Source organism: Chaetomium strumarium (genome assembly GCF_033439665.1).
Source record: "Chaetomium strumarium strain CBS 333.67 chromosome Unknown B0T15scaffold_1, whole genome shotgun sequence".
NCBI lineage: Eukaryota > Fungi > Ascomycota > Sordariomycetes > Sordariales > Chaetomiaceae > Chaetomium > Chaetomium strumarium.
This window is the reverse complement of record NW_026944429.1, coordinates 4,164,043-4,188,774: the sequence shown is the minus strand read 5'-3', so window position 1 is coordinate 4,188,774 and position 24,732 is coordinate 4,164,043. Positions and strand designations below refer to the sequence as shown.

The 24,732-nt window shown below is 57.6% G+C and overlaps 6 protein-coding genes across 6 annotated transcripts; 5 read left to right on the top strand and 1 right to left on the bottom strand.

Annotated features, from left to right (window-relative positions):
• Positions 1 to 515: 515 nt before the first annotated feature.
• Positions 516 to 2,033, top strand: B0T15DRAFT_387018 (P-loop containing nucleoside triphosphate hydrolase protein; the record flags this gene model as incomplete). The annotated part of the gene is made up of 4 exons (XM_062864359.1): positions 516 to 590; positions 651 to 722; positions 785 to 1,270; positions 1,482 to 2,033. The coding sequence occupies 4 exons, from the start codon at positions 516 to 518 to the stop codon at positions 2,031 to 2,033; spliced, it is 1,185 nt and encodes a 394-aa protein (XP_062726389.1).
• Positions 2,034 to 3,012: 979 nt separating this feature from the next.
• B0T15DRAFT_43623 (uncharacterized protein) lies at positions 3,013 to 7,524 on the top strand. Its single transcript, XM_062865829.1, has 3 exons — positions 3,013 to 3,452; positions 3,515 to 6,442; positions 6,526 to 7,524. Exons 1-3 carry the CDS (start codon positions 3,119 to 3,121, stop codon positions 7,248 to 7,250), a joined length of 3,987 nt encoding a protein of 1,328 aa, XP_062726388.1. The 5' UTR covers positions 3,013 to 3,118; the 3' UTR covers positions 7,251 to 7,524.
• Positions 7,525 to 10,842: 3,318 nt separating this feature from the next.
• B0T15DRAFT_43533 (uncharacterized protein) lies at positions 10,843 to 12,803 on the top strand. Its single transcript, XM_062865816.1, has 2 exons — positions 10,843 to 10,952; positions 11,011 to 12,803. The coding sequence occupies exons 1-2, from the start codon at positions 10,945 to 10,947 to the stop codon at positions 12,755 to 12,757; spliced, it is 1,755 nt and encodes a 584-aa protein (XP_062726387.1). The 5' UTR covers positions 10,843 to 10,944; the 3' UTR covers positions 12,758 to 12,803.
• Positions 12,804 to 13,881: 1,078 nt separating this feature from the next.
• Positions 13,882 to 16,366, top strand: B0T15DRAFT_518927 (something about silencing, SAS, complex subunit 4-domain-containing protein). Its single transcript, XM_062868401.1, has 2 exons — positions 13,882 to 14,788; positions 14,882 to 16,366. Exons 1-2 carry the CDS (start codon positions 14,185 to 14,187, stop codon positions 16,018 to 16,020), a joined length of 1,743 nt encoding a protein of 580 aa, XP_062726386.1. The 5' UTR covers positions 13,882 to 14,184; the 3' UTR covers positions 16,021 to 16,366.
• Positions 16,367 to 17,536: 1,170 nt separating this feature from the next.
• Positions 17,537 to 22,150, top strand: B0T15DRAFT_388263 (uncharacterized protein; the record flags this gene model as incomplete). The annotated part of the gene is made up of 2 exons (XM_062864437.1): positions 17,537 to 20,734; positions 20,810 to 22,150. 2 exons carry the CDS (start codon positions 17,537 to 17,539, stop codon positions 22,148 to 22,150), a joined length of 4,539 nt encoding a protein of 1,512 aa, XP_062726385.1.
• A 723-nt stretch (positions 22,151 to 22,873) lies between these two features.
• On the bottom strand, positions 22,874 to 24,731 carry B0T15DRAFT_518925 (uncharacterized protein). Its single transcript, XM_062868400.1, has one exon. The coding sequence runs from the start codon at positions 24,280 to 24,282 to the stop codon at positions 23,248 to 23,250; it is 1,035 nt and encodes a 344-aa protein (XP_062726384.1). The 5' UTR covers positions 24,283 to 24,731; the 3' UTR covers positions 22,874 to 23,247.
• Position 24,732: the final 1 nt, after the last annotated feature.

Genomic DNA, 24,732 nt, shown 5'->3' with positions numbered 1-24,732 from the left:
GAAGAAGGAAATCAGGAGGAAAGTCAATGACAGAACAGGGAAATGAGAAGAAGATGCTGTGTTATTAGCAGCCTCATCTGTCCAACTGACGGCAATGTTGATGTATCCGTACATGTATTTTGGCCAGGTGAAGCCTGCCCCACAGGCTTCTTGACCCCGCCAAGGTCTGAACCGAGCTCACGTCCAAAATTTTCACTCAGTTTTGAGGCACATCAACCGCAAGACGCTGACCCAACTCTGACCACATTTGGCAGCCGGGTCTGTGACGGACAACCAGGCATTGAGCAGTTGCTAGACATTCACTTGTCTGAGCGATTACCCATAGCGCAGCTCGTGGCAGCCAGGTCCACGAGCTCGTCGCGACGGCGCCCACACTCCGGTCATTTCTTCTCTTCGCTTCTCCTCTACCCCTCCTTCGAACCCCCGCAGCTAGCTCTGCGTTTCCCACGAAGCCGGTGCTTGATTGCACTGTCGTCTACATCTCCACTCGCCACTACAGCAAACGAAGGACCAAGATGGCCCCCAAGAAGCAGGTCCAAGAGGAGAAGGTCCTCCTGGGCCGTCCCGGAAACAACCTCAAGAGCGGCATTGTGGGTTGCCTTGGTGGTTTCCCGTGCCGGCGCTCCACGCTGACTTGAATCGACGCACAGGTTGGGTTAGCCAACGTCGGCAAGTCCACGCTGTTCCAGGCGATCACCAAGTGCAACCTAGGCAACCCTGCAGTATGTGCATTGGCTCCCAGATAAAGCGTGTGCATGGACGCCGTCGCTAATTCGCGCGTTAGAACTTCCCCTATGCCACCATTGACCCGGAGGAGGCTCGCGTCATTGTGCCCGATGAGCGCTTCGACTGGCTGTGCGAGAAGTACCAGCCCAAGTCGCGGGTGCCTGCCAACCTTACCGTCTATGACATTGCCGGCTTGACCCGCGGTGCCTCAACGGGTGCCGGTCTCGGCAACGCTTTCCTGTCCCACATCCGCGCCGTCGATGCCATCTTCCAAGTGGTGAGGTGTTTTGACGATGCCGAGATTATCCATGTCGAGGGTGACGTCAATCCGGTCCGCGATCTTGACATCATCAGCGAGGAACTGCGGCTCAAGGATATTGAGTTCGTCGAGAAGGCGCTCGAGAACCAGAAGAAGAAGACGCGCCAGGGCGGCCAGAGTTTGCAGATGAAGCAATGGAAAGAAGAAGAAGCTACGATCGAGAAGGTCCTGGCGTGGCTGAAGGACGGCAAGGACGTCCGCAAGGGCAACTGGGCTCCCAAGGAGGTAAGGATTTTCAGCTCTATTCCGCCCAGCAACCGTGATTTTCATGATGATAAAGGACCTATGGTCCGATCCAATAACCCAGCTCGTCGAATGCCTCAGCATTAATCGCAGAGTGCATCCTGAGATAGAAACCCCATTCTGACACCACATAACATCTATTAATGTTTCATCGCATTCAAAACTGTGGACGAAGACGCTAACTAGTGTTCAGGTCGAGGCAATCAATCCTCTTTTCCTCTTGACTGCCAAGCCTGTGGTCTTCCTCGTCAACCTTTCCGAGAGGGACTACATCCGCAAGAAGAACAAGCACCTCCCCAAGATCGTTGAGTGGGTCAAGGAGCATGCTGAGGGTGACCCGATCATTCCTATCTCCGTCTCCTTCGAGGAACGGCTAACCAGGTTCGAAACGGAGGAGGAGGCCAAGGAGGAGTGCAAGAAGGTCGGGGCAGAATCGGCGCTGCCCAAGGTCATTGTCCAGATGCGCAAGGCGCTCAACCTCGGCAGCTTCTTCACCGTTGGGCCCGACGAGGTTCGGCAATGGACCATCCGGAACGGCACGAAGGCACCTCAAGCAGCAGGCGTCATTCACACTGACTTCGAGAAGACGTTCATCCAGGCCATCGTGTACAACTACAACGTCCTTAAGGAGCTCGGGGACGAATCCGAGGTCAAGGCAAAGGGCAAGATGATGACCAAGGGCAAAGACTACGTCGTCGAAGATGGCGACATCCTGCTGATCAAGGCCGGCGCTGCCAAGGCTTAAGGTCACGCAGACGAATGATATGAGGTTTTCGAGACACGAGTAGGCTGCTGCGCGACCTTGAGTGTAATCGAGGCGAGGCTGGATCTGGGCACGATACCCCGATGACAAGAGCCCGATGGGCAGGTAGCCTGCGGCGCCGGCTTCGACGCCGATGTAGCTTGTAGGCATCCTTGCCGTGGGTGGGACTCGGCTAAGAAGGGCAGAGTTAGATGCCGTGAAGCGACAACGCTAATTGCTTCCTAACTCTGAGGAGCCCCTTCCTCCAGCCTGCCGTAGCCTAAGGTACACCTAGAGTACCTGCCTATCACCCACAAAATAGATAAGCGACCTGATGAAGTAGCAGGGCGATCAATGAATGTTGCTCAGCTGGGTGCAGATCAAATTCCTTCTTCCGTCGTGCCCAGCAATAAGGTACAGAAACAAGTATCATTCACGGGATGTAGCTGGCCTTCAAGAAATAGCCAGACGAGGCCAATAGCCAGGCCTAATATTGAGGTAATCTCTGTTTGGGCGATGCGCTGGCATGTAGCATGTAGTGTCATAAATCCATCCTTGGTTACACCAAAGTTTAGAAACCTCTCACGTTCTCGTTGATCCGATGGTGACCTGAACTTGAAGCTCCAAGCTGCTTGCCCCGCCGGGAGATCGTCTTCCAGCAACTCTGATTGGTTGCTTCAACAGGGAAGCTTCGCACTTAAGCACGGTGCACATGCATGCAGGTCAACGTACCGCCGCCGAGCTCCCGGTATCCCTGTCCTGGCAGCCATCAATCCTCTTCGACAACGTGTTGTGCAACTCACAAAGATTTGGGACGTTCAACAATCTGCTACACCGTTCTTCCAGACAGACTTTTCTTGGCTGGCCTCGAGCCATCGACTGTGCGATCCTTCTCTCTTGTTTCCTCCGGACCGTGAGAAGCCCAGCAGATTGCGTCACCTCACGACCCCTGTCCTGACGGCCGCGAGAACCGAACACTGACCACGGCAAAGAGGCTGGTTGTCCGCCTGAGCAACTGCCTGGTACCAATGGTGGGCGACACCATCGCCGAAGTCACATCAAACGCAGCCGCGAAGCCAGTCGAATGAATGCAACCCCTAAACCCATTTCTCAGCGCCTTCTCGAAGAGCCCGATCCTCGGCCAGTGCCTGCCGCCCCAACAACACATCCTCCTCGTCCCCACCGCCGATGTCCTGCTCAACTCCCGTGACGCCGAGACGGGAGCGCCGCTGGTGGCCTCCATAGTCTCCGATGAGTTTCTGGCAAGCCACGTGTTGCGCATACCCATACCAAAGGCCCCCGCGAACGGCGGGAAGGATGCGGCCCAGAACCTTCGCGAGATGCGGGGGAAGCCCAAGGTGTTCAACACTTTCAATGGCAGAAGTCTCGTCATCAAGGACAACAACATCTATACCAACAAGGGTACAAACCCCTTTGCTGGTCTGTGCTTCGTTCGCGGGACTCTGACTGATTTCGTTGCTTAGGCTTCAAGCTGCTGGTGCAAGCGAACCTCCTCCATGATGTCGTCTGGTATCCCGATACCCTCGATCCCCGGCCGCTCCTGATCTACTACATATCACGCCCGCTGGTGGGCGCGTGGGAGGAAGTCAAGGTGATACCGGCCGTGCTGCCGCCTCCCCGCGAGGAATCTAGCCGTCCTGCCAACACGCCGGGAGAGGCCCGGGAACCTGCCGGCTCGCCAAAGAAGAAGGACATCAAAACCTTCCATGAGCTGCTCAACCACTTCCCCGCCATTGCGAAGCAGATGCAGGCCGGCCTGGAGAAGCTGTTCCGCGAGTTTACGCAGGTCTTCGAACGCCCGCTACCGCCCCCGCCATCGGCCAAGGACATCCCGGATCCCGAGCCAGACGGCCCAGTAGCGACAGCGACAAAGAGGGCGAGAGCTAACAGCGATCTGAGTCAGGGTGCTTCTAAGGGGGCCAATGGTACGCAAGCCTTGGCCGACAGTTTCCAGGACGACGAGACTGTCTTGAGGACTGCCTTGGAGTCAGCCGTCACGAGTGCTATTGACCTCTTCCAGAGCGTTGATAGGCAGCAACTCTCGCTATTGGGCGCGACGACAGATCTGACGGGGCCGGTCGTCGAACGCCTGATTGAGCGCTACATCGCCGAGAACGTGCACCACATGTTGTTTCCCCGGCTGGCTGCGCTTAGACGGCAGGAAGACCTCGAGCTAGAGGCGAAAATCAGGCAGATGGACTTCATCGATATCTCGCAGCTGGGGATCGTGATTGACGGAGGCAGCCGTGCCAAAAGAGACGTTGTGAACAGGCTCGGGCGGGCTGTCGAGGAGTTCCGGAAGATGCCCAATGCCAGTTGCCCCCAGGAAATGATGGAGATCCTTCTTTCAACGGTCAAGGCAGCAACCCACTTTACCGATCCGGCGGATCACGGCCAAGCACCAGGCCCGGCGTCTGAGAAGCCCGCCATGACGGTCAACGCAGACACACTGGTCTCGCTGTTGCTCTACGTGGTGATAAAAGCGCAAGTCAAGCATCTACAGGCCAGGCTCACCTACATCCATAACTTCATCTTTATCGACGATGTCGAAAGCGGCGAGATGGGCTATGCCCTCAGCACGTTCGAAGCGGTATTGTCCTACCTCGACCGCGAGTCGGGGGGCTTGCGGAGAGCGAGCCGGCGGAACCGGGCTCTTTGGGACGCCACATCGAAAGGCGATCTGTCAGAGCTGAGGAAGATCATGGAACCGGACGAGGACGCCATTGAGGACGATGAGGGCGTGTTCGCGTCACCTCACTCTCGGAGGCAGTCATTGAGCGGCTGGAGCTTCGCGAATGGAAATTCGAGGCGGTCCTCATTGAGCTTTTCCGCTTCGGAAAGGTTCTCCCTGGGATCCGGTCTAAGCCACGTGTTCCCCTTCCAGAGTGGGACGAACACGGATGCAGACGACGCCTCCGTACCTTCTCCGCCTAAACGAGTGAAGAAGGTAGCCATGGACACTAGAAGTATGTCAAGCGGGTCCGAGATCTCGTTCCGGTCCATGCCCATGAGCATTGGCTCGTTAGGCGGCGTTGAAGGCGATACATCCATCGAGCGGCTATCGCAGACCCAAGATGCGTTTGGAGAGTCGGTGCCTATGATGGCAATCCAAAACAGACAGCCAGAGGCTCTGAGATACTTGCTCACGCTGCGGCAGTACTACTCTCCCGAGGTGATCATGAACGACCAGAACAACGAGGGCACGACACTGTTCAGCGCGGCTGTGCAGATAGGAGACGAGACGATTGTGAACACCGTCCTCGACTTCGTGCTGGACTCGGCAGACGACGACAAGGTCCGCGAGTACCTCGCAATCCAGGACACCTGGGGCAGGAGCGCCGCACACTACCTGTTTCACGCACCGTTTCTAATACAACGGATTGGCCGGATGCTGCCGTGGCGGCAAAAGGACAAGAACGGGCAGACGCCCCTTTTCGCGTTGTGCCGGTCCTACGACCACCCAAACTACTCTACCATGGTCCAAGAAGCATTGGAGGCGGCCACCAAGAGCCAAGGAGATGGACAGCCACTGCATCTGGACAACCACGTGGACATCAAGGGGAACACTCTACTTCACATCGTCAACGATGTTAATCTGGCGATGAAGATACTCCAAAAGTGCGACGTCGACGTCAACGCGACGAACGAAAAGAAGTTCACGGCCTTGATGCTGGCCAGCAAATACGGCCGTTTCGACATGGTCCGCACGCTGTTTGGTGATCCTCGCGTCGACACAGGGGCGAAAGAACTGAGGGGCCTGACGGCAGTCGAGCTGGCGAAGGACGACGAGCTGCGGAACAAGATTGACGACCTTGTGTTGTTCTCTCTCATGCCCGGCACGGATTCCCGCACGACCGGTGTCGTGAGGGCCTTCTTTGTCGAGGACGCCTCGATCCGCTTCGTGCTCAAGTCCGGCGCGCCGGTAGATACGCAAAGCTATGCGGTCACAACCTGTCGGCGGTCGCTGACTGACTTTGAGCACTTGGCTAAGCTGCTGCAGATGGAGAATCCGGCGTCGTGGATCCCGTCCCTCGCGGACCTGCGCTCGCCGACGCAGATCCCGTCGCGGCCGAGCCGGGCCGTGTTGAAGGACCTCCAGGTCAAAATGGACTGGTTCTTGCGCGTCCTGCTGCAGCACCCGACGTTTGCCACGCACGAGATGCTGTGGGAGTTCTTCCTGGTACCGGACCTGCAGCTGGACATGATGGCGGAGCGAAGCAAGCTCAAGGCGGACGCGCTGATGGAGAAGGTGCACGACGAATTCGAGCCGGTTGAGGACTTGCGCGAGGTGGAGCAGTTCGTCGACCACGCGCGGGACATGGTGCGTAGCGTGCATTTCTCTACGAGGAGTGTTGCCAGGCGGGCAAACGTGGTCGGCAACGTCGTCAATGGTAAGATCAGCTCGCTTACTTATCCGTACTTACCCATTCATGCCTATCCGCCATTTTACTGACGAGCGTCAAAAAAAAATCAGATCTGCACGAGGCATCATCACTCTTCTCCCGCACGCTGTCGACCCTCACGTTCCTTCCGCCGTCCCACATCTCAGCGTTCACAACTTACGTCCGCGCCCTCGCTCCGTTGCAGACCTCCCCACACGCCACCTTCTTCACGACCTTCCTCACCCTCTACAACAACGTCGAATCCGTCCTCCGGGCCCTCGCCCGCCCACCGCAAACCATCTCGCGGATCCACGCCGTCCGCCGCGAGGCCGAGCGCAGCTACAGCTCCCTTTCGCGCTCGTCGCGCTGGCCGCTGGGGCTGAGTCTGCTCGACGACACCCGCCAGCGCATGAACGAGGAGCGCGAGGAAAAAGCCCGGCGCAGCGAAGGGGAGGCGGAGAGGCTGAGCCGCGAGCTAAGGTATGCGCAGCAGACTGTCGCCGGCGAGCTCGCCGGCTGGAGGGACATGCATGAAAAGATGGGGCGGAGGGCGATCAGGGAGTTGGCGAGGGGGATGGTGATTTGTGAGCGCATGCGGTTGGACGGGATGCAAAGGGCGCTGAGGATCGTGAGGGAAGGGCAAGGGAGCGGTGGTGACGGGAAGGGGGCCTTGCTGGTGGGTGAGGGTGGAAGGGCAGCGAGAGGGCATGGTGGTGGTGTGAAGAGGAGGGCTGGTGGTTCACCGCTTGTTCACAGCATCAGCGTCGAGGGAAATAGTGAAACGGCCGAGGTGGGGGAGGCAAGCGGGAGCTGGTGAGAAAGAGAAAGAAGAAGTTCCAAGCTGTCTCTCTCTGTGCGCGTGTGGGTGTGTTGTGTGTTGTGCGGGTGGCGAGGTGGGTGTGGGGCCGTGATGTTGGGGCGAGAGGCCGAGACCGACAAGGCGGTGACGCGTCGGACAAGACGACGGACGCGTTCGAGGCTTTTGAGACTTGAGCCTTGCGTTTTTTCGGGGGGGAACCGATTCCGCCCGCCCGCCGAAAGAAAGTACCTTACCTAATACCACACCGCCGCCCGGTCCGGGCGGGGAGACGGGATGCAGACTTGCAGAGGTGCCAAGCAGAGAAATTTTTGCGTGATTTTTATCCGGGTCGTTGTCGGTGAAGAAGGATCGGATAGGATAGGATACCCCTTCTTGGGATCATCAGGTACGGTACAGGTACTACAAGCAATTAGTATGGGGACAAAGCCTTGTTGGGTGAGTTATTGTTTTGGCTCTGTATGTCTAATAAGAGCGGGTGGGGTTGTTAGCGGGTATAGTGTAGACTCCAACTTTGCCTGTATCCCCTATGTTAGATTTGGTTTGAATGACACTGGGCGTTGAATTATGTGGCATTTACAACAAGTTTCGGTCTGAGCCGGATGTGAAGCGATATCGAGGTGATTTGAGTTTCCGATGGGAAACACGGAACCTCTCTTTCGTCCCGAGACATGAAGAGCCCCTCGGCCCTTTGTTCTCACCGCTCCACCTTGGACAAATGCTCAGACACGTATCCGTAGTGTGCAAAGGCAGGACTTCATCATCTGCCGAGCTACAGGAATGGAACATGAAAGAATTGAGGACTAGGTATGAGCAGGTGTGAGTCATTCAAAGACAACATCTGCAACTCGCTGACATGAAACGAAACTAAACCAACTTTTTCTGGGGCTTGGTGATATGCCCCAGTTCTGGAAGCTTGCGTGGATGGATCATGGCAGAGCGTGGGATGGAGCGAGCGTGGATGGTCTGGAGACGATGAAACATGAAACAACTCGACCACCCGGCGGGGAAACCTGGGAAAGGGAAACAATCTTTTGGGAAACAAAACTGCCGGACCCTACCTGAGCCTACCTACCCCTCATCAGGAAGAGAGAAGAAAAGTTTCTTCAACCTGCAGCTGCACTACACACTAGAACTGCAACGCTTGTTTGGATATGCATGACAAGAGTCAGTCGTGGTGGGGAGGTTCCGGGTTTGCGTTACTGTAGAAGAGCGGTGACGGCCAATCGACGGACCGATTCGCGAACTTCACGTGCTTTGCGCGGGCCGGATTGGCCCGGCGCGGGGTCAGAGACGGACGCGACTTGCATGGCGACGGACAAGGGAGGTTCCGGCGAATCGGGGATGCGGGGTGTGAGCCCGACACACGACTGCACGTGCTTCCGTGTTAGGGTCGTTCCTGGTGCCGTGGACGCGGTGGTCCGACGGTAAATGTGGCTGATTCCGTCTCCGTATCCTCATCGAGCTCGGCTCAGCCTTTCAGGTTGTACATAGTAACTAGGTAATAAGCGCCCGGTTAGGTACTCGAGTGAGGCGGTGCAATAGACGACGCAAACATGCTGAAGCAATCGGATCAGAGAGAAGGTGCTCTTTCTAAATGGAATGTTCCGAAGAGTTGAGGAATGAGGACTAGGGCTGGCCTCAGTAGCCGCCCCGTCGAGCAGGGTCTGTTCAGACGATGCCCGCGCCTGTTTGGTCAGTTGACTTGTTAGTGTCCAGCTATTCTCTGATAGGCGCTGGACTGGACTGGCTCAGCTGGCTTAACAGGCGAGCCCAAAATGGTAACGTCCGAGCGTATAAGCGCCGGCGGTTACTTTGGGCGGCTAAGGAAATGAACTTCGCTTCCCGCTCAACCATGGGCTCCCTCCGACAGTCGCACGACACGATGGCAACTCGTAATCTCAGTAACCGCTCCCATAGCAGCTGATCAGGTCTCTTTCTCGGCCTCTTCGTCAGCCCTAGCAGGAGACCTAGAGCCGCGATGAGATCAAGATCAGCGGACGCCGGTACTGAACTCCGTCCTCCCCAAAAATAGCCTCTCGGGTCCGTTCTGAACTCTTGTTCGGAGATGCCATGCCCGCCCAAATCTGGAGGAGAGGCACCGCACAAACGGCCAGCCTGAGACCGCGGATTGAAGCTGCCCAAGCGCCGTGTGTAAGGTACTTACCGGTAGACAAATGGCTGCCCAATGCCAACAGCCTGCCTGCAGGAAAAGACAAATATCCGGTCTTATTCATTCGCGAAGCTGCTCGAGGTTCCGGATATTCCAATGACCATTGTTCAAAGATCAGTAATGCAACCGTTGTCATCCGTGGGGTGAGCCACAACCGTGGCTGATCAACCCTCATGTCCGCCCCGCGATCACGCTCACGTCCCATCGCGGCGCGGGAAGCGTGGAGCCGAGTCGCCAGAAGAGCCGCGAATTTAACGTGCCAAGTCGCGGCAGAAGCGCGCCTCTCTCTCGGGATTCCCATTGGCGGCCGGCAGCGTGCCTGAGGTGGGGTCGCACAGCGACAAGGGCCGCTAATGCAGTGCCCGCCAGGTGTCCGAATATGACTCACTAGACGCCCGCAGGCGGCTTGCTTGAACGAGGCATGGGACCAATCAGCGTGCCGGAGCCCGCGTCGACTTGAACCGTCCGCAACGTTCGAGCCCATTGGACCGACTTTTACTTTCGTGGTTGTTCTCTTGACTTTTTGGGTGGTGAGCGGTCGTGGGGGGGATGGCTCGGATTGTTGGGACAGACGAATCGGGCAGGAGGACGGGAGCTTGGGCCTTTGCAGAAGCTTCAGTTCCACTTCCAAACTCATTGTGCTGGTTTGGGCACGAGATGCGGTCCTGCCCCAGCTCGACACATTCGCAGCGCCTGTTCCTGTCCCTGGCTGTCACGAACTCCAGACGCTGGCCCGGGCGATAGCTATGCCCGGATTTGACTGATGTCCCCTTTCCGGTATTCAGAGGCGCCAGGCGCAGGCGGCAAAGTACGTACCCGTCTTTGTGCTCTCATCTGATGCCCGTCGTCCGAACCGGGAATTGGGCGTCCTTGTGTGGCCGCAACATCCGCCGTCCACCCCGCAAAAGGACAAGCTCGTCTCCGTGTTTCAGGTTTATTTTCATCGAATGGCAATTTTGCAGATTTTTAGGGCGACATCAGCTGCAGCTCTGGTAGGCCGGGTACGTACTAAGGTACCTGACTTCTCAGAAGGTACGTACCACTTACACTGCTCTGAACCCCCGGTCATGGCGCGGGATCTCGCGGCCCACTCCGCGCTTCTTTCTTCACTTCGCGGTCCACACCCACGAGCCATGATCCATGGATGCGACTCCAGGGAACTCACACCGCGAGTCGGCTGGTGCTCGCATCGCGGGCCCGCCCCGCGGCGGCCATCTGTAGCCTATGGATGCGGCCATGATCTGCCGCCGCGGATAAGTATGGCCTCTCCTCCCTCCTACCTGTCGTTCTGCTCTGTCCATCCTCAGACATCCTCATCTCTAATCTCAAAGCAAGTGGGATTGTCTGGAAAGGCGTGGTCGAGATTCCCGAACCACCTTGTTTCCTTCTCCATCTCCTATTGTTTTCACTTACACCAAGGGAGCCGGCCTCCACTTGCCTCCTCGCGGAACATTCTCTCTCACACACTAATCTCTAATCTGCTGCCGTGTGTCCTCGACACACGCTTGACCAACCGTCAACATGTCCACGTGAGTTTCCCCATCTCGCACCATGAAGTGGTCAACGATATGCTCACAGCGACGATAGTCTGGCAGCGGATGTCACCTTTGACTTCACCTTCCCGCCATGCGATCCTACCACGCCTCCGAGCTTCTCTTTTGATCCGTCTCTCCTGGAGATCCCGTACAATCCGGGCCACGCTCGCTCCAGCTCGCATGGATCTGTCTACTCCTTCCAGTCGTCCCCCTCCGACTCGGTCCCCACCCCGAGCACTCGCCAGACAACTCCGGCGCGATCGCCCATCCGGACCCGTGGGCCACTGCTTCTTCCCAAGATCCGCAGCCAAGACCAGGCCATCGTGCCCTCCACTTCCAGTGTCGCCCCGCGGGGCACGAAGCGCGCCAGGACCTCATCAGGGCCTGTCGGGCCGAACAAGAGTGCTTATCGGCCCTCGCACTGCCGCAGCATGACTAACCCGGAGACCATCTCGTTCTCCTCTGCCATTTCCTTCGGCGAGGACAGCAACCCGGCTCCGCTGCTGTGCTCCCCTGTTGACTTCGCCCGCGAGTCCTCGGTGATGCACTCCAGGAGGGCGTCCTCATGCAGTCTCGGCAACGTCACGGTGGACAGCTACTTCCCTGGCTACCAAATGCCCGCCGCGTACGTTCCGGCCCGGGCCAGCAGCAGTCCTACCCCTCCGCCGCAGCCGCAGCCGCAGCCCCAGGCACACCTAGCGACGCCGGGGCCCTTCCTCTACCAGGACTTCGTGCCTCGCGCCCCCTCCCCCCTGGCCGCCGCAGCACCCATCACGCCGGAAGTTATGGTCCCATCGACAACGCTCTACTCCTACCTCACCTCGCCCAACCCGGCGCCGTCACTGGTCCGCACCCTCTCGTTCCCGCTCCGGGATCCCAACACGAAGCATTTCTGGTGGGACGTGCGGCAAGTCCGCCCGTGGACCGGCTTCACCGCATCCTCCATCCTCTCCATGCCCGGAGCCAGCGCCTGCCTATCCATGCCGGTCTCGTCCGCCCTGCTGCCCAACCCACCACTGCCAAGCCAGCGCCACCCGGAAACCGAAGCCGCGCTCCACGCCATCTACGCGGCGCACTACCTGCCCAAGCTCAACAACGCCCTCGCGCTCTGCTCCCAGCGACCGCTCAAGCTCTCGGCGCCGCCCAAGACCACCTCGGCCCAGAACATGGGCATGGCCACAGACTGCATGTTCGTGGCCAACGCCGCGGGCGAGTCGTCCTCGGCGGCCGCCATCTTCGGCGGCAAGCCCACGGCGCGCGTCGTCGGGCTGGTCAAGTCGTTCGACCGCTTCAACACAGGCATGCGCGTCGAGGGCAACATCAAGCGCGTCGAGTACCTGCGCGGGCTGGCCCACCTGCACCACGCCATGCGCGAGCACGGCTGCCGCTACGGCTTCATCCTGACTGAGATCGAACTCGTGGTGGTGCGCAACGGCGCCGAGACCATCCCGCACTTTGGCTTCCTGGAAGTCGCCAGCGTGCAGCTGGCCAGCGCCGACGAGGAGTTCGTCGCGCCCGACCACCCGGACGACGCGAAGCTCACGGCCTGCCTCGCCCTCTGGGGCCTGTGCATGCTGGCCGGCGATGAGCCCATGCCGGGCCATGCGCACTGGCGCAGCGAGATCGGCGCCCCCGCCGACGGGACCCGGAGGAAGGCCCTGCCGCGGGACAACTGGATGCCGCAGCCGCAGCTGGCTGAGAAGAGGGAGGCGAAAAGGGCCAGGGGCTGGATCTTGCCTGAATGTCCTGTCGGGCGGAAAGAGGTGGGGAAGAGAGGCGTTCGCTACGGCGCTTGCTGAAGAAGGGAAGCAGGGAGAAGGGAGTTGTTTGTGAGGAGGAGGAGGAGGAGGAGGAGGGGGGACTGGTCTGGATACCAGACAGACGGGAAGGTTATTTCATTTTTGAGAGTTTTGTGTGTGGAAGGGTCTGTGACGCTTCCTCTCCCGGCACACGTATACCTACAGATACACCACTGCGTGGTGGCTTCTTCATGAATGTACATAGATGATGGGATGATGGGATGATGGGATGATGGGATGATGGGATGATGGGATGATTGGGATGATAACGAGTGCTCTGCATGGGGGACTGGGCTTGATGACGTTACGACTGGCTCGGATGACTCGTCACGGCTTGGGATTGTGGGTCATGCAATGAGACAATGGTTGGGTTGGACATGGGGGCGTTCGAGGCAATTAGTGGTATAACTTAATAGGCCTTGCTGTGCCTTGAATCGAATGCTCTTGAGCAGTCTGCAGTCAGTTCTTGGGTCGCCCTGCTTGTTGCTCGATCTCCTTGTAGATGCTGGCCAGCGTTTAATTCGATATATTAGTAGTTCTCTACCACCTTAAACTACCCGTCTGTAGCTGGATGTAGCTATACTATACGGATCAGGTATCAACATCAGCCGAACTTGGATCTTAGAGGTCGAAGTTTATCAAATTAACACACCTGCACCTGTCTGGTAGATACTCTTTTACGCAATGCTTAAGGCCTGTGTCTGGCAATGTCACCAAACTGTTGCCGTAGTGGTTCGAGGGGATAGCTCCGTTTGATGGGTGAAGGGAAATCTATGGTTAGAGTTGAGAGAATTACTCTATATCCATCTTTGCTCCTTTCTCCTTTCCCTTCCCTCGTTGCTACGGCAGCACCTCTCTCTCTCTCTCTCTCCTCTTCTTTCTCTCCTATATCTTGCCGGTTACCTAACCCCTTTTTTTTTGGGAGTCCTGTATCTGGAACCATTAGTAGTAATTCCTATTCCTATTGTGGTCTATTGTGGATGCAGCGTTGCGGGTGAACAATGTCAATCAACTGAATCCAAGGGCTCCTAGTACTAGTATTGTGGTGTATTGGAGACTTGAGACGGGATGCTTGCTAAGGGTCAGGGTTAACGCTTGGATATTCGTCCCAACACTAAGGCGAAGCGGCTGAGCGCCTGGTGAATACACGTCCTGTACCTGGAATTGCGGCAGACAATCGTCATCGAAAGGAATCAATCAATTCAGGATCTCATGCGCGTCAAAAAAACGGCTTGTAAAGGAGGGCCCGGGAAATGGCAGTGTGCAAACGCCACCTTTGCACGTAACCGGCAAGCAATCGCTCTTGGTCAGTTCGCATCCAAACCCGCCAAGCGGAAACCCCAAACCATCAGCTCGGGGCCAACGGTGGCCAATTCAATCGCTAATTTCAATCGAGCACGCTCTGCTGCTATGATCAGTGCCTGAAGATGGCAATGGCCGGCACCGTGACACGCTCGCGACGAGCCGACACTTCTCAAGTCTCTCACTCAAGCATCGTCAATGCCCGTCGCCTGCTCGTGAATGCGAAGGACCAGGCTTTCCATATCACTGGCAGCTCGCCGCCCCGCAAGCGCCCTGCCCCCCAACGCGACCTCGACAACATCGTGAACAAGAAAGCCAGGTTCACCACCGGAATCGCAGTAGAGATTCCGGCGAGGCCGCCCTTCCATACCCGATTGTCGAGAGAGCCGACCGACGCGAAACCGGCACCTCCGCCTCCAACCCCGAAACCCGCTGCGGCAGCCCCTAACCCGCCGACGACTCGCCGCGCCGCCCCTCTTGCGAACGACGATGGCCCCCCAAAAACGACCTCTACAAGCGCCCGGCAGCGGCCAACACGAACCAAGCATCAAGAGAAGGTTGCCAATGGGTTGAAGCACGAGCTCAGCAGGCTGCAGCCGAATGCGGAAGATACTACCAAGCACGAGGGCCGCAAGTTGCGGTCACAAGAAGTCACGCGCTTCAAGAGCGAGCTCTCGGCTTACTTCCCGGAATACGATGAAGTCATTGGCAACGACCCAAAGGAGACCCGTGAGTAGCATCCTCTCAATCGATTGCTCATTATCACTACCTTTCCCTTTCCCTCTGATCCTTCGCTAATCAAATGCCACACCCGGCACACAGACCTCCTAAACCTCGACACCCCTATCGTCATCACAGACGAAGCTCCACCACCGCATCAACACAACCTACATCATCACCGGCCCCACCCACCCGAAACATACCCAATTCGTAGCTACAGCGATGCGCTCTACACCGACCTCTTCGAAGCACAACGAATCGATTTTAGCTTTCTAAACCAGAACACCAACACCAAAAAGCATCAGCATCAACACCACCACAACCACCCTTCTGCTAACCATGTCCCCCCTTCATCCGACCCGCTCCCCGACACGCTCTACACCTCCGCCCACAGGAAAGCCGAGCGCCTGGAGCGGTCCATCCGCAACACCGAGAAGGGCCGCGCCCAGCACGAGCGCGACCAGGTCATCCGCCTGCTGGACGGGCTACAGGGCCCTGACTGGCTGCGGGTGATGGGCGTAAGCGGCGTGACCGAGAGCCGAAAGCGGGCGTTTGAGCCTGCGCGCGAGCACTTCATCAAGGGCTGCGAAGGGATCCTCGAGAAGTTTCGGCGGTGGGCGGCCGAGGAGAAGAGGATGCGGTTGGAGCGGCTGCAGAAACGAGAGGAGGAGGGGAACTCGGTTGGGGAAGGGAGTAGTAGACATGACGGTGAGGAAGAAGAAGATGATGTTGTGGTGGGAGGTAGTGAGGCTGAGCATGATGGGAGTGGAGACGATGGGGAAGAGGAAGAGGAGGGCGAGCCGCCTGATGATGACGGCGACGACCATGACAGCGACGTCGACGCGGAGATCGCGAAGCAGCTCCGCGAGGAGGCGCTGGCAGCTGCAACGAAGGGGAAAGGGAGAAGAAAGAAAATGGGGGCCCCGTCAAGGCGGGGAGTCGCGTCGCGCCGAGCGGGGTCAGTGGCACCACCACCGCCGTCCCGTCGCGCACCGCCACCGAAATCATCCGCACCCCCGGAAGAACCGCCCAAGGAGTTCACCTCGTTCTTTGCCAAGCGCTACCAGCGCGAGGCGGCGCTGAGCAAAACCCGGCGGACCGGGCGGAAGGTGCTGGCGTGGGGCCACCCGATACCGGATATGCCCGAGAGGGAGTTTGAGTTGCCCGCTGAGTTGCGCGATGAGGATACCCTGAGATCGCGGGCGAGGACGAAGAGGAGGGACAAGAGAGTGAGGAAATGAGGATGCTTGAGTGGCGCATACATACATTTACATTCATATGCGCGTCATTTATGACTGCGCTCCCGGGACCTGAGGCAGCAGGTTTAACTGTTCATTTTGGGAGTGCCTTCCATCAGGAGAGGCTACATAACGCATTGTCAAAAGGAGGGTCGGTGGTGACGGGCGTACTATATAGAGTCAGAGTGCCGGTTATACACAGTAGACATCTGCCTTATTATCCCCCTTTTTGGAGCTTGTCATGAGAAGGCAGCGGAGATATCGAACGGAATTTTCTGCTACCTTAACTGAAGCAGTTTCTGGCTTCGAGGCCCTTATAAAAAAACAGCCTGAGGAATCCAGAACCGTGTGACGGGTAGCGGCTTTTGTTTCACTCGGCTTGCATGGTAAGGTACCGTATGTTGACGCCACCGGACGGCCCGAGGTGCTCCGAGAGCCAAGACAACGCCCTCATGGGGGACATGACACGGTGCTAGGGTATACTTCGTACAGCTCTACGGCTACACAGTGTGCTCTTCTTATGTGCTAGAACAACATGTACCACAGGAACGCTTTCAATTGTCGGGGCGAATCGCTAGGTGTCCTACCGGGTGCTCAACTGACATATCCTGTCAGGATATTCTGTAAGTGTACAGTACCTCGAGTACCTTCTGAACATTGACAAACCACAAACATCTTGGCAATGATGTAACTGGTACAATACCTAGGTTAATGATACCCTTTTGCCTTCAATTTCCCTATTGTTGGTGGCTTGAATGAGGTGAGAGGCCTGGTATGCTTGTACATATGTCGCTCGCTGCCAGGTCTTTGCTCGTAGAAATGGCACGTGTTTCTGTACGGATTACACCAGCCAGATGTTGTTGCGCCGAGCTCATTCGAGGTCGAGCCTGCGTATCGGATCAACCCGTCGCCTCCCCAAGCTTCGACCACATAAAGCCCCACCAGACCGTGTGCGAATCGGCAAAACCTCGGCTGCAACTTTCAGACGTCGTCAAGTCCAAACGCGCCCAAGACCGTCCGATCACCATCCCGAGTCGCAAACCGTCCCTACGGTACCGACAGAGTACGGATACCTATGATTCAGGCATTCTCTATTCGTCTCAACCACCAGATATTGCTCTGGGGGGCCCGTTCTTCTTTTGAACGACGTCAAGATACCGTTCTTTGGGTACGGGCGGCGATTATTGCTTTGGTGCTGGCATAGACGGCTGCGTCGTGCCCGTTGCTTAAATACTTGCTCTCGGGCGCATTGCTCTCATAGCCACAAGTTCTTCTCTCCAACTCATGCCTGATCTGCGCATTTCAACACGTCACCATCCACACACGCGCCTTAATCTCTCCCGCTGCTTTCAGCAAATCCTTTTCTCTGCGATGACCGATTGAACCGCGCCGACTTTCCGAACCTCGAGAGGTCGGCTGACCGACCGATTTCTACGTCCTTTCCGACTCGAGAACTGGCGACCCCTACCCTCTCATGACTTCGCACCGGCCTTCCGAGCCCAGCGCATCCGCCGTCAAAATGCCGGCTCTACTCGAAAACGAAGCTGCGGGTGATCCCGCCCCCGCGTCCGAGCTTGAGCTACCTGCCGGCGCCGAGCCCTTCGTCATTCTTAAGCAAGATGTCGAGCTCGAGGTCAACTTTCGCGAGAAGAGCATCAGTGGCGTGTCGACAATACATCTCTTCACGTTGAAACCCGACCTGGAAGAGATCTGCCTCGATGCGCGGCAGTGCGAAATAGACGTGAGCAATATCACTGTGGATGGGTTCAAGACGATGGCCTCCTTCTCGGACCCGTATGATCTTGCCAGAACACCACCGATGTGGACTGTCACCGGTGCCCAGCATCATCTCATCAAGAAGCGCATGGCGCCATTGAGACCTGCGCGGCGGCCCGAAGTACCTGCTAAGGATAGAATACCACGCCCGTGCTGTGTTCCGGCCGACCGCGCTCTCAAGGTGTGCCTGCGCCCTGACGGTGTCCTCCAAGATCAGCCCCGGCGCACGCTCAAAATCAAGCCCATGAAAACCGAAGAGGATGCGCATCTGGATAGTCCCGATTCCACCGACTACGAGAAGACTGGGATTAAGATCTCCATTCCTTTTCGGTCCAAAAGCATCAGGGACGGCGTGCACTTTGTGGGTGTTGACGACGGCGACACGAGGTATCCCCACGCGTATACGCGTCACTCGCTCGAGCCGGGCACTGCGTCCTGCATTTTCCCCTGCGTAGACGACCCGGGATCGAGACATCCGTGGAAGCTATCGATCAAATGCCCGCGGACCCTGGGTGACGTGTTCGAGCAGCCCTTGGCCACGCAGCGAGCATCTGGGTCCACTGCAAACGGAAGCCGGAAGCGGAAGTTCGGAGAGGAGGAGCCTTTGCCTTGGTCCCCGCCAGTTCTGGCGGAGGAGGACAAGGTGATGGAAATGACGGTCGTCTGTTCTGGCAATCTGGCCGGCGAGCAGATCGATCCGCTAGACGACAAGAAGAAAATCATGATCTTCGAGTCTCAGCTTTCGGCGGCCCAACAGATTGCGTTTGCCATCGGCCCATTCGAGCACTTCCAGTTGTGGTCCGAGTTCCGCACGGAGGAAGCAGACGAGAAGCTCGGAGCTAATGCCGCCAAAATTCACGCGTATTGCTTGCCCAACCGTGCCGACGAGGTTTTGTATACCTGCCCCCCGGTTGTACAGGCTGCGGACTTCTTCGCGCCTGAATTTGGCAGGTATCCGTATGAGAGTTACAAGATGTGTTTCGTCGAGGATATGGTCCAGGACACCGTTGGCGCGACCTCGATGTCGCTCTGCAGCACCAGGCTGCTCTATCGGGAGGACATCATTGACACCGAGATCGAAGTCACGAGGAAGTTGGTCCACGCCTTGGCCAGCCAGTACTTCGGCGTTCATATTGTCCCAAACAAGCGGTCAGACAGTTGGCTCATTGTCGGCATCCAGTGGTTCATGACAGACCTCTTCATGAGGAGCATTTGTGGCAACAACTGGTACAGGTTTCACTTGAAGACATTGTCTGACAAGCTGGTCGAGGTCGACGTTCACCGGCCGTCTCTCTACGACCTTGGCGACCATCTCCACATTGGCGACTTCGAGTTGGAGTTTATGTCCCTGAAGGCACCGCTGGTTCTTTTCATCCTCGACCAGCGCATGTCCAAGGTGCCGGGCTCCACGGGCATCGTCCGCGTCATCTCCCAGATCGTTTCAAACTCCAACATCAATGCTACGCTTGAGAGCACGTCGCTCTCCGACGCGGAATTCCGGCGCCTGTGCGATAAGAAGAGCCAGTACCGGTCTGACGAACTTTGGAACCAGTGGGTGCACGGCGCCGGCTGCCCAAAGATGCATATCAAACAGAAGTTCAATAAGAAGAACCTGAACGTTGACATCTCCATCAACCAGGTGCAGAGCCAAGCCAACGGGCCAAAGACCATCACCAAGGAGGAATTCCTCAAGGAGCTCCTCGAAGAAGTGCACGAGGTCTGGGCTGGTACGGTGCCCAAGTTGTTTACCGGTCCTTTCACAGTCCGAGTCCATGAAGCCGACGGTACACCTTATGAGCACTACCTCGCTATCACGGACAAGGACAAGTCAGCGACGACGCTTCAAATCGCCTACAATACGAAGTACAAGCGAATGAAGCGTACGAAGAAGGCTACGGCGGCAGCGGCCGGTCACTCTGCCGATAAGCACGATATCCCAGAGGATGACGTCGTCTACTTTAACATGCTTGGCGATGTGCTCATGACTCCCAAGGACATCGAAGACTGGGGCCTCCAGGACTGGGACGAGAAGGTGCAGGCCAACATGGACCAGGAGTCGTATGAGTGGATCCGGCTGGACTGCAATTTCGAGTGGCTGTGCGAGATGGTGACTGATATGCCCGGCTACATGTACCTCGCCCAGCTCCAGCAAGACAGAGACGTCGTCGCCCACCAGGATGCGCTACTCTTCTTCAAGCGCGGGCGGCGGCATGGTGTCGCCTCCACCATTGAGACCCGGACGGCGATGGACCGCCGCTACTACCACGGCATCCGCACCATGGCCATAGACGACCTTCCGAAGCAAGCGCACCCTGATCTCAACTACATCGGGAGCGCGCAGCTCATCTTGCTGTTCCGGCACTTCTTTTGCGGCCGGGTGATGGGCAAGAACAGCACTCTGTCTTTCCCTCCGCTGCCAAACAATTTCATAGATAGGGCCCAGTACGCAGTCCAGTGCGCTCTTGTCGTCGCCATCTCGCGCACGAGAGAAAACGGGCGGTGTCCGCGGCACGCACGCCACTTTCTCCTTGACCTGTTGCTGTTTAACGACAACTCACAAAATCATTATTCGGACGAATTTTACATCGCCAAATTGCTCACGGCCTTGACCACTTCGATTATTCCCGAGAAGCGGGAGAACGAGAGGGAGAGGGACGTTTCCATGAACTTCGAGATGGACGGCGATGACGACGCCGAACTGAAGCGCTTTGTTGACAAGGCAGTTGAGGAGATCGACAAGTACCGCCGCATGGACGAGTGGACCTCGACATACCAGAATATCTGGACGACGACGGCCCTGGAATGCAAAATGCGCCTGATGAAGGCCGGTGTCATCGGCTTAGAGCCGATCGAGTTTGTTAGGTACCTCCAAGACGGCAACGCCGACCTCGTAAGGATCAAGGCGTATGAGTGTCTCGTCGAGCTTGGGCTGCTCTCCAAGGTGTCGATTATGAAGCTACTGCTGGCGAGCGTCAGCACTGATCCCTCGCCCTTCGTCCGCGACCGCCTCTTCAAGATCTTCTGCAAAGGCATTGCGGCCATTGCTTTGGGTGAGAACAAGGTGGCCCAGCCGGAGCCTGAGGCCGTGGTTGACGACAGCGGTCTGATCGTCGAGCTGGGTGAGGCGGAGATTCACCGGCGGAAGCTCGACGCCACGAGGGCCCAAAGCATCCAGCAAGCGCTTGCAGCGCTGAAAGAGGAATTGAAGGGCAACACCGAGCTGCAGGAGGCCGTGTGGAAGGCGGTGGAATCCTCTGTGCTCAGTGTTAAGGAGAAGTTACAGCTGCTGACGATCTGCTCGGCTATGTTCGAGCCCGACGACCAGCTGCTCGTGACCTTCAAATACCCTCTCTACTGGCGCTGCACAAGGGAGCCTGCTGTTGTTGAAGGGAACCCGTCCGCGCCACGAGACCCGCGGCAAAAGAGGCAGTGCCGTGTCAGGTTCTCGCAGCATTATCGCACCGAGCCCAAACACAAGATCAAAATGGAGCCGGCGCCGGACACGCCATGGGAGCCCAAGCCCGCCGAGGCGCCGAAGAAGATCAAACTCAGCACAAAGCTGTCTTTCAGCGGGCCCTCGAACAATGGCCCGCCTACGCCGGCGCCCCTTGTGCGGAAAGACTCCATCTCGGTCACGATGCCTCGACCGGCGGTGCCTGCGGCCGTTCCGATGGGCCCCTTGGGTCCGTCAGACTCCATCTCGGTGCAGCCTCTCGCGCGGGTGTCGACGCCTTCGGTGGCATCTTCGCCACCCCTTGCACCGGCATATGGTCAGCAACCCAACGGTGCAGCGACAGTGGCGGAGAAGCGGCCCAAGCCTCCCAAGAAGCGGAAGAGCGACGACGGCGAGGGAGTCGACCGTCCGAAAAAGATCGCAAAGGTGGCAAAGGCGCAGGTGCAGAACGGCGCAAATGGCCGGCTGCGGAAGATGGTCATCCTTCCGTTCACTGCCTGGGACAGGTTGCCAGCGCACACCAGGGCGGCGATCGAGACCGAAAGGGCTACCCAGGCTGCTCCTGCTGTCGCGTCAACCATCGTTGCCACCCCGGCAAAGCGCACCTCCCTGCCCGGTCACGCCGGCACCTCGGCCGCCCGCCCTGAGTCACCCGCGGTGGATCCACGCCCTCCTTCGGGAGTCAACGGTGTAGACCCGGCCGCCGTCAAGAAGCGCAAGCCCTTGCCGTCGGCTGCGCCTCATCATCAGTCGTCGCCGGCGCCGAGTCCCGCTCCGAACGGGGAGCAGCCCGCCGATCGCCCTAGGAAGTTGATCAAGCTTAAGATGAAGGTACCGGCGAAGGGTTCGCCGCCGCAGGGCTCGCCTCCGCAAGAGCCGCCGTCGCAGATGTCGCCGTGGTGAGGGGCCCCGTCGTTTCTGCAGGTTGGCCGCTGAAGAGGAAGTTCGGACTGGAAAAAAGAGAAAGAAAAACGAAAAGAGAAAGGAGAATCAGAGGACACGGCGTTTGCGTTTGGAGTTGGTTTTTTTTTTATATCCGTTGCACCGCCAGGCATTGCATCCATCATACCACCACACAGCAAGGCGTTCCGGTTTATTTTCGGCTCTGGCAGGGGTTTCAACGATCATCAGGGGTAGCAACGAACCCCCAGAAAAAGAAAGGAAGAGAGTTTGTGTGTTCTTTGGGCTTTGGCATCCGTTTCTGCTGTAATAACTTATGTAGTACTTGCATATGAGAAAGAGGGACTTTTTGGTGGGCGGGTGGACGCTCTCCATGTCTGGCGCGGTGTTTGTCGCAAGAGGGACAAACGCGGTGCGAACCCATCCTTGCATCCTGGGAAAGAACGGTCAGATTGGGATGACTGGAGGAGAGAATGAGGGGATGAGTGGATGGATGGATGGCTCTGCTTTTGGGCCTTCTAGGCATGATCCGGCTATTCTAGGTGGTGGCTTGTCACTAGCACAGCACACTGAACCGACGAGGAGGGGAGTGATAGGTACAAGTCGGTGGCGCGCTACTCGGTGAGAGCGGAGCGGAGCAGTTTTATAGTCGCCTTCTTGATACCTTAAAGAGAACAATGATACCCGGTTATGGGACACGCAGCACAATCTTTGGCTGAGTGTGTATCTGGATTAATATACGCTGGTATTCGTTGCCCCCGGGGGACAGTTAATTAATTCCCTCCGTGTGTCTCTCAGATTACCTCTTTCCAGCCATGATCTTGCCATGATGATACAGCGTATGCTCGCTCAAACACTTGCCTGCTTGCTTCTCCTGACATGATATCTAGTCTATACCTTAAGACAATGCCCGTCTAGTGCGATGCCCATCTTTAATCATACAGCTAAAGCAGACTCACTGAACTCGTACAGAGTCTTCTCCCCACTCCCCCGCCCATCACTTCCCACCTGAACCGAGTATAGTAATCCCCCAAACCACGACACCCATCCACCCACCCCTTGCAGCAAAGACTTGGACTTGTTGGAGGGGGCAAAGAAAATCATAGCTGATGCGACCGCCCCCTCCGCGGCGCAGCGACCCCGATCCGCTCGTCCCGACTCCGCTGTACCCTCGCCTCGGGCGTCACCGCCGCCGCCGCCGTCGCTGCAGTAGTAGTAATAGTACCCCTTGCCGTTCCTCCTCCTTGTCCACCACCCACCCCGGTAGTAGTAGTAGTCGATGACGACACTGCCCGCTGTGGTGGCTGCAGGGTTCCGGCCCCGGCGCGCAGCCGCGTCTCGCGCTCGGCTGTCCTCTCGCGTGTTGTCCGCCGTCGCTGCTGCTGCTGCTGCCCGTGGTGTGGCGCTGGTGGTGGTTGCCGTGTCTCGCGCGGGTTGTTGGTGGGTGTTTCTGCTATTGCGGATGATGCTGCTGCTGCTGCTGCTGGTGGTATTAGAGTGTGGGGCTGGGTTGGGTTTGCTGTTATTGGGACGGGGTCGGGGGCGGGGCGATGGTGTTGGTGGTGGTGTTGGCGTTGGTAACGCTGGCGGGGGTGGGGGTGGCGCTGGGGTGATGTGTCCACGTCCATGCCGTCGTCATCCTCGTCACCATCTTCTTCTTCTTCCTCCCCTTCTTCTGAAGAGGCATATTGGTGATGATGGTGGTGTGAATGGCCCGGCAGAGGTCCCCGCCCGAAACTGACCACCCTCGCGGCCTGCGCCTGGGCGCGCGCATAATACGACGTCTCTGCTTCTTCCACCTCCTCGTCGTCATCTTCGTCGTGCTGGAGCAGAGCGTCGTCGTCTTCATCGTCGTCGCTGAATTGGTGCTCTGGGGGACTGCTGGGCATCCTCCTCCTCCCCATCGCCGGGAAGCCGCCCCGCATGCCAACGTCGTCATTAGGGTGGTGATTCCCGCCGCTTGTGACGGGCGTTGTGGCGGCAGCGACGGCCGCCCTTCTCGCGGCGTGGACGGCGGAAAGGGCGTCACGGCGGGCTTCGAGCTCGGCGGCGCGAGCGCGGTCGGCCGCGCGGTCTTCGTAGTCGGCTATGTCCTCGGGCGTGAGGGAGAGGACGGTTGGGGGCCGGCGAAGCATTGTGGTAGACTCGTTGCCCGTTGCTAGCTTATGCTATACCGAGAATAGGAATATTGAATTGACCGGGTGGTGGTATGCTTAGGTTCTAGGCGGGTGCTCCTGCTAGCACGTCGCCTTGCTTCGAAGGCGCGGGGCAGAATTGGGCGAAACTACTAGTAAGTACTAGTAGTAGGATTTATTGGAGACGGAAGAAGTCTGATCATGGCAGTATGGTTTAAGGATACAGAGAATATGCTGTCTAAGGAAACGAATTACCAAGAGACCAAGAGAACATTCCTGCAGGTCGCAAATTGAACAGCAGCGCGGCTGGCCATGTCTATCTTATCCGAGTCGCGGTGCTGCCGTCGTCATCGGGAATTCTGGCGTATCGATACGTTACGGTGGGGTCGCATTTCTGTTGCTGGGGTTACGGTTTAGGGGTTGGTTACGGACAATCAATCACAGCTTGAA